Raw genomic sequence first — 9198 nt, 5'->3', positions numbered from 1 at the left:
TTGGGGGGGGGGGGGGGAGGTTTGTTAAACCTGTGTTGTGTTTGTAATTGTTTGATATCCATGAGAGCAGAGAATTTTTGCAAATGTTTTTAACAAAATATCAAAAGGTTAAACAATAAAGAGACTTTTTCCACAGCCTTCTTTGCTCATATTTACCCAGGGCGCCAATATTAATGGAGGACACTGTAGGTCTCAAAACCTAAAAATTAATGAACTGCCCTAAAGCAGATATGATTTCTCTGTAACACCTAATAATGCACTTCATTTCAGCCTGACTGTCTCGGCTTAGTTAGTATACAACCGTTTGCCAAAGCAATCTTCCTCAGTATTACACCCGGGCCGATTCTCCCGAGAGGTAATTAATCTTCTGCGGAGTTGTGTGTTGACTTGGTGAATTCTGGCCAACTAGGTTTTTGATACTTTTCATTTATTACTGCATAGGAACCCATTTTCTTTCGACTGGGTTCTGAGTGTGTTCGATCCAAGATATCTTTAAGTTTGTTCATCAGAAATCTTTCTTGCGATTTTCTTTCTGGAACGGAAGATGAGAGGCTGCTTTATATAGATGCATCAGCTATACGTTCTGTAGTGATGTACAACCCAATACAAATGCATTATTCAGAGATATTATATAATAAATATATAATATAATATAATATAATATAGACCTTCATGTGAAGGTTGAAGAAGAAGGTTGCCAGGTCTCAGCAAAATTCCCACCACAACTGCAACTCCATAAATACACACAAAGACTTTATACTAGTCTAAAGAAATTCATTTCCGATTCATTTACAGAGCCACCGCTCCACATAGTCTATGCAGACGATGCCCTGTGTATCCCTGCTGGGGTTTACCAATAATAATCATTTAATTCATTTTAAAACGTATAACTTCTTATAATGAAATGTCACTTAAAGGACTCCATTTGGATTCACAGCAACACCATGTCCAGGTTTGTAGTCGATTAGATTCTCATGTCTGATCTCTCCGGAATGTTGCAAACCTAAAAAAAAAAACTGAAGTAAATCCGATCAACTATTATTAGCTTTATATTGTCGTTAACTACGAACAGCATTTGTGAAAGACTTTTCTGTTTTGAAAGAGTTTCCTACCTCAGTCAGTCACACTAAATCACTAAATAGAACGCTTTCCAGAAAGTTCTGCAGTGTATGGAGGAGCTGAATAAAAGTTATGTTCTGCAAATTTCTATTCGTTGTTAGAATTAGTGAATGACGTGACTATGAAAATGACTTATTTTTCACAACAGCACTATTATTATTATTATTATTATTATTATTATTATTATTATTATTATTTCCTTCAGTATTTCCAGGGCATAGAGGTCAGAGCTGACTTCACACCACGACTACTTCTGGTTTAAATACAAATACACAGCACGATTTGAAGCACTAAGCAGATCCAGCTACAGATTTACTGATCTCTAGTTTAGTAACAGGATGAAAAGTGTTCGATTTCAGACGAACACACATGTTCAGCTTGATTTCCAGATCAGCATGAAGCTATGCAGCAATCAGCAGAGACAAAGCAAGGACACCTGCAGAAATCCAGGAGAGGCACAATTTCTCCGTTTCAGCGCTGAAGCAGAACAGATTTCCCCGTTTTTCATCTCTTTTACTTTGCTTCAAAATGGTGGAACTGGACAGCACCGAGTCTATTTATGTCCGACGTGCAGACACTGACTGTGATAAATAAATAAATAAACAAACAAACAAACAAACAAACAACACACAATTACGAGTGCAGTGAATGAAGCGGAAACGCAGGAACCATGGTGAATACGTGTAAAGCAGAAATGTTTGTGTTAGTAACCTATTGTCAGATCTGTGGGGGAGAAAATAAATTTAATTTTAACTCACTGAGAGAGAGAGAGAGAGAGAGAGAGAGAGAGAGAGAGAGAGAGAGAGAGTGTGTGTGTGTGTTTAGTCCCCAACAGTCATTTATAACATGTGTTGAATTATTTATGTGTCCTGCATGTCATCACACAGCTAATTGTTCTTGTGATTTTTCTGTCTTCAACATTTTCACTGCTGCCTGCGAGAAGCATCTAATTAACTCCTGCTATTAGACACGAACTGCAGCGAAGACCAATCTCAAATTACACGTTGGATGTGTTAATGTTAATCTAGACAGCTTAACTGAAGACAAAGACATAGATTTATGTGCTATTAGATACTATTTTGATTATAAGGATTAAGTGATTGTAATCAGTCCAGACAGGTCAATAAACAAATGCTGATGAAGTTGAAGTGACAGGAGGAATGATGATAACGAGTCTTTATTGATCACATGTACATTACAGCACAGTGAAATTGTTTTCTTCGCATACCCCAGCATGTCAGGAGGTTGGGGTCAGAGCGCAGGGTCAGCTATGATACAGCGCCCCCTGGAGCAGAGAGGGTTAAGGGCCCTGCTCAAGGGCCCAACAGTGGCAGCTTGAACCCCCGACTTTCTGATCAGTAACGTTAACCGAGCCTTAACCGCTAAGCCACCACTGCCCCAATAGATTGGTGAGAGCGTTTCACATCAATAATGTACTTGAATGAGAAATGAATAAATGCAGCGTTGCTCATCTGCATTCCAAGTCTTGTTTCAGAACAAATGGATTGTGTTAGAATGAGGTTAGTATTTTTATCATTTATATCATACTCCATCATCCATCTGTTTTTGTTTTTTTTTTAAATGCATGTTATTAGGAGAAACTAAAATTCAAGGATTTAAACTATGAACACGTGAAATGTTTCTAATGAAGCAGCCTGTAGAAAATAATGGGCGGGGTCTATTTAACACACTTTCTATAATATTGTTTGATAGATATTTTCCCTCTTATTATAGCTGAAAGGACAAAGCTTAAACAAACTAAAGCCACTCTATAAATGCAGAACAACAACAAATTCATTCCAACCTAACTTCAAATCTTCACTAAGTCCCAGGTGTCACAAATATGCAGCTCTCGACACCAAAATTCAAAGTAAGTCGCTTAAAATATACATTTAAACATGAAAAACAGGAGCAAAAAGGATTAATCTCCCTGCTCCTTGTAATCAGAAGATCACCTGAATGCAAACGTCTTCTTTTCGGTTCCAGGAGCTTCTCGGTGCATCCAGAGATCCGCAGCTTTTCTGCTTCTTCGGTTCAGAACATGTACACGTGTAGAAGAACAAACTAACTGCGTAGCTACTTTCCTCCTTATTAAGTGGAAACTAGCTAGTGTTGTTTTTTCCCTCCAAAAACTGACTCCTCCCACTATCCCTTTCCCAACAACCATATGGGCCAGGCCACACCCTAATACGGCTCAGCCGATGAAAAAAGCGCAGGGTCAGAAAAATAAGAAAAGAAAAAAGTCCTCAGAGTGTCGGTCCGTACAGGAGCTTTTTGTGATTGTTGAGTCCAAAAATGTTTGATTTTGCTGTGTTTCTTCTAGATTTTTTAAATCATTTTCAGCGTCTGATAATTAGAAGAACAATAATATCTGTCATGGCTAATAAACATAGATTAGCTTTAGAGTCCTTGTTTACAAGAAAACATAAGAAAAATATATTATAAACAGATTCATTATTTCAGAGTTTCAGAAACAGCTGAAGGAGTTCAACTTTATGTAATATACAGTATACAATAGTGATTTTTAAAAAAAATTTTTAAACAGCACATGGAAAGGTTTCTCTTTAAATCTGAATTTCCTGTGAATGTCAGTGCTAATACGAAACATTTCCTCTTAAAGTTTTTTTTTTTTTAATGTACACATTTTTGAGACTGTGAGTCAGCATTACAGTTGATTGTGATAAATATTTGAGGAGAAACTACAGGAGAAGCTGAAGGTGTTAAGAGATAATGTGACTGGATATACTGAACAAGGAAAAGCTTTTAATGGAAAGATGAGAGGAAAAGATCTCTGAACTGCAGATTAAAATAGATGCTGAAAGACTTCTACGCTCGGTTTGGACATTGGAATGCCAACATTCAACCAAAAATAATGAATATAAATTAAGAATGAAGTAAATAAGGAAAACACAGAGCAGCGGATCACCTTCTCAGGTGCACAGGTTGGTCGGGGCGTTGCTGGGATTGTTGCAAATGTTAGCAAACTATAAAACCAGATAAAACAGAGTCCTTGTGATCGACTGCTCTAGATCTGACGTTGGAATAAAGGAATATAATCCAGTGATTCATCTTCTACTCTTCAGATGATTTGTGGTTTTTTGACAGCTAAACCAAGCTTACAAACCATATAACGCCTTACTGCTTGACGGGACAGTTGCAGCTCGTCTTCGTAAAGAATTAATCTAATAGTTTAATGAAAACCCACAGACGTGAATGAACACAAATAAACGCTGCGAGAGATCAGATCCTAAAGTAAATCTCAGTAGGAATTCTCTCAGGGTGAAAATCTTTATTAGTACACAACATCCCTACGGTCATATTAAAAGAAGATAACAATAGATTGCGTTTTATTTATTTATTGGCCAAATATGCGATCACGTCCATCTCTCATGAGAAAACCAAAACTGTCCTTCCATCCCGATACGTAACAAAATCACCTCCTGGGACAGGTGACACTTTCGGAACAACAAAGCAAATATTTTAGGTAAAGGTATTCTAAGGTAAATATCATTTAAGACTTAATATATATGAATCCCTGACACACAGAACCTCGTGCTGACGATAAGTTCAGGTCTGATTCAGGTCAGTTTCTCTCCTCAATGTTTTCTTCATCACAGTAATGGATTCTTAAAACATTTCTCTCTTATCATCATTATTAAATATGATTCCTGGTCAGAACTCCACACTCAGGTTCCATCTTGTAATGCCAGACCTCGTCATACTGTCCATAATAACAGTCCAGGGCCTTCGTTAGAACTGCACAGTATGTAAAAGTCTACTGGACGCACGACTGACATGGCTCTAAGCCGTGGGGATCGCAGGCCGGGCAGCGTAACTCTCGGATAGACTCGTTGAAGCGGTTGGCCAACATGGAAAGCTTACTACCATGGCACAGGGAACACGGAGCGGTACCCGAACCTCCACACTGCTCACAGCCGCCTGTTTCCTGCAGGGTAAAGGAAACAAAAAGCAAGCACACGGGGAACAGTTACCGGATATCTACGTGACGGAAAGGCAGTGGGATCTATACACTTCCACGTTTCCATAACAGCGCAGTATTTTATTGATTAGGCTCCTGACTTTGGGAAGAAGAGCTCGTTAGTGATATCGGAGCAGATTAAGAGCAGACACTCACAGGAACATGAATTCTGTATGATCATAAAAGGGCTGTTTATAGAGCCCAGTTGGAATGACCTGAACAATTTAGAAAATCACTTTGAAATCCAATAATTCAGGACGGACAGATTTGATCCCATCCTTCCGTCTCATACGTCTGCATGCTTCTTAAACTTAACTTACATCAGGAAACCTCTCCAGATTAAAACAAAAACAAAACAAAAACCGGTTCAGTTACAGTGCTTCATTTGAGAAAAGTAGGAAATAAGTGACTAATAATTTTCCCTGAGTTCGGTTCAGTGTTATTATTCAGTGTAATGAGACTTAAGCTCTAAGTTTTGTTAGAGGATTAAAGAAGAGATCAGAATAAAAACTGCTAAGTTTTTAATTTTCAGTTAAGAAGGGAAATGGGTGGCTCAAGTAATCAGTTTACTAATGTATAGAATTATTTACCTTTTAAGAGAATGGACAAAAATGACTGTGGTGGAAACAAAGACCCCCAAAAATGATGTAAAAATAATAGAGCTATTAGACATGTATCCATGTATCCATGGTTACATGAACAGGTACAAAACTCAGCACCTGAACATTATAACTACAGTTTATATTGTGTGTCTGGACACGTTTGTTGAAAAATGTAGAATTTTTGAATGCAAATAAAATCGATTATATCCAGCGTGGTTGTGGATCTTTGGCGCTTCAGCACATTTTGCAGCTGGACGTCCAGGGACTGTTGTAAAGATTTACAGATGAATGAATTTTGCTCAGTACCTGGATCTTTCACCTGGTTGACTTGGCCAGAAAAGTATCTCAGTGGTTAAGGCTTTGGGAAATATGTCTTATACCTCTGTAAGGATTTGAAATAAAATATGTGGTGTTATTTCAACACGTGCACAAAACTAAAACATATCCAAAGAGATCTGTGGAACAAAATCTGTGTGCAAGAGTCTCCTGTCGTTGGAGACATTCCAGGAAGAGGTTCAGTGCTGGTATTCTCACCAGGAGACGCTTCAGGGCAATATGAAGTGTACTGGTCCTGATCATTTTCAAACCATTGCGGAATGTTTAAAAAAAAAAATACAAATAAAATACCTTTGTCGTAAAGTAAAACTACAGCACTCCCATATGCTCAAAATGTCACTTATTTATAGAGTATGTGATGTTTTATATTTTTATTTTTTGTTATTTTCATGAAGGGTGCCTATGGTGAGTTCAAATCCTGACAGAGAACATGATTGGTCGTGCTGTCTGAGGGACGCTAGCCAATCGTGTATGGTCTGTGAACTCATGCATGCAGATATGCAGGTAGATATCGCTTTCCTCTGAATGTGTTACGCTTCCCTGTCACGCAGCATGAGCAGAAGATTGTAGCTGATAGCTGTCATGTGATAGGGGACAGCTGGCTGATGGGGAGGAAGAAATGTTAGCAAGACTGACTCAAGGATAAAATGGATGGAAAAGTAATCACCTCTTCCTCAGGAGCAGGACATCGTTCCTCCTTACGGACACTTTTTGTTCTGTGTCGCCCTTTGGATCTGGGCTCACGGCCTGGAGAAACCTCTCGTCCTTCTCCCCGACCGTGATGGTAGCTTACACCACTCTCAGCTTTTTTACTAGGAGATCGGATGATCTTCAGGTTGCTGGTATAGATGATGATCTTTTCGAAGTCTAAAACTGGCGCCTGAAGGAATCCAGAAAACACACGGGCACAAAGCATATTATTAATAAATTGTATTTAAAAAAAAAAAAAACCCCACAACTACACAAAAGGGTCGTTGAGTCTGTTTTAATCTGTTGCTATGAATACTGAATGTGATGAATAAGGCACAAAGCTCCTTAGAGAGAAACCAGACAAAGAACGTGTGTCATGATGAGTTTGATTTGCTCTGCTGCAGACGCACCACAGAACCGCCGGAGAAGAACTTCATGACTGACACTGTAATAATCCCAAGCACAATTACACACAAAAGCCATTTTCTCAGCAGTCATCCCTAACTATTCCTGGATATTTATATATATTTGACTTGTCTTGAACAATCTGGGACGTCAAAGAGAAGAAAAGCCCCAAAGGACAATCTTATATCTTTTATCTTTATCTGCAGGTTCATGATAATAAATGTGATTAGAAGTTTTGATCAGCATTGTGCGCACACAATAAGTGGAAAAAGAAAAGCAAACCTCACAAGCAAAGCTGTTTAAAAGGTTGTAGGCTGTGCTGGAGATGTTGTGTATAAATAGCTTTGAGAGGGGAAAATTTTTTTATATCCATGAGAAATATAAATTATGTAACACTACAGGTAGAGAGGAAGAAAGTGCTGAGGATTATGTTGCTGAGATTGTAGTATCACACACACACACACACACACACACACACACACACACGAATGTTCAAGCGACTAATCAAATACTATAACGTCTACAATGGATCCTCTGTGTTATCACGACTCACTTTTTCACCTTGTTGATCGCTAGATGTTAACGGTCTGAAGCCACTCACTGCTCGGTACACGTTGATGCGCTGGGCTATAAGTCCCGTAGGAGGACCTACATCCTCACCCTGGACCTCCTCAAAGCTGCAAAGCTGCTCTACGTCCAGGTGCTGAGGGATCTTTGTGTGGATGAAGCTGTGAGGGTACTTCTCCTCAGGACTATCCAGTTCCTGGCCGTCCTCGTAGACGTGCTTCAGCACGCGGCCGCTGTACGACGACGCCAGTTTGAACCTCACCTTCCTCGGCTTACCCTCGTGTCTCGGCCCTGTCTTCTTCGAGCACTCCTCCATGTTTCCTCAGAGGTTGTTTTTGATGATATACGCCTGGCTTGAGAAGTACGAACACCCTGCCGTCGGCGCTCGCAGTACGGTGTAGAGACTTCATCCATTCTTCCCCGGCCTGCTGAATTATTGAGCACGTCAGGTCAGGTGCAGAACAGCAGAGACCGAAACTGAGACCTTGCGCTTTCATCAAATAATCATGGTTGAAGTATCGCAGCAGGAAGGTTTCAACACTGTGCATTGAAGCACATTTTTCTTATTCAACATATGTTTTAGACAGTTAGGAAGCGGAGCTGTGAAGTTCAGCACTTTGGCATTATTCAGCAATTATAGCCTTTCATTTTTCTTTGAGCCATTTTATGTTTATATACTGTTCCAACATTCGACGAGGAGGCAGTAATCTAACAAATAGCGCACCAGTCTGCGTGTATTCCGACAACAATCTGGTCATTATCTCCGCAGATGACTGTTACTGCATTCTAACTCCTACCTTATTTTGACTGTTTGGTGTGTGCTGTTTTATTGTCAAGTCAGTCGTGTGTGAAATTGTTTTTCTTGCTTCCCGATTAAAGGATCATTTGACACGTCAAGCCTCCAGATACGCCAGGCTAAATGATTATTAAACTACACACGTGCTCCACACGTTACTGACCCTCAGGACAAACAGGTTTCATCAGGACAAGAGAGACTTCCTCTGCTTCACGTGTCCTACCTGATTTAAAGATGTAATGTCGTAAGGCTAATTGTCAGGAGGTGCTGGTAAATATAAATAATTATTTGCTGGAGTTATTCAGAGTAAATTCATAGAATGTATTTCCTTTTGCAGGTCCTGAAGGTCTAACAATAACTCAATCTGACAGCATCCTCTGTAAGAACGAGTACTAATGCTACTTGGTACTAATCCCCTCTCAGGATGATTATTATTATTATTATTATTATTATTATTATTATTATTATTATTATTATTATTATTATTATTATTATTATTATTATTATTATTATTATTATTATTATTATTATTATTATGCCTAATAGGCCTCTTATTTTTATTCCTGTGGAGCATCACTGACAAAAGAGAGCAGCCACCAAAAAGGATAATGCAATATTCGTGTGCGTCGTACATTACAGGTCAACGACATCAAACTCATTTTAGTTAACAGGTCACATAACACTCCAAAATAAACCCGTTTAGG

The 9198-nt window shown here is 39.0% G+C and overlaps 1 protein-coding gene across 1 annotated transcript; it reads right to left on the bottom strand.

Annotated features, from left to right (window-relative positions):
- Nucleotides 1-4026: 4026 nt before the first annotated feature.
- LOC128622886 (glutaredoxin domain-containing cysteine-rich protein 2) lies at nt 4027-8888 on the bottom strand. The gene is made up of 3 exons (XM_053649677.1): nt 7685-8888; nt 6704-6916; nt 4027-5065 (listed from the first exon to the last, which is right to left on the bottom strand). The coding sequence occupies exons 1-3, from the start codon at nt 8012-8014 to the stop codon at nt 4895-4897; spliced, it is 714 nt and encodes a 237-aa protein (XP_053505652.1). The 5' UTR covers nt 8015-8888; the 3' UTR covers nt 4027-4894.
- Nucleotides 8889-9198: the final 310 nt, after the last annotated feature.

Source organism: Ictalurus furcatus, chromosome 18, assembly GCF_023375685.1.
Source record: "Ictalurus furcatus strain D&B chromosome 18, Billie_1.0, whole genome shotgun sequence".
Classification (NCBI taxonomy): Eukaryota; Metazoa; Chordata; class Actinopteri; order Siluriformes; family Ictaluridae; genus Ictalurus; species Ictalurus furcatus.
This window is presented reverse-complemented; position numbering and strand designations above follow the sequence as displayed.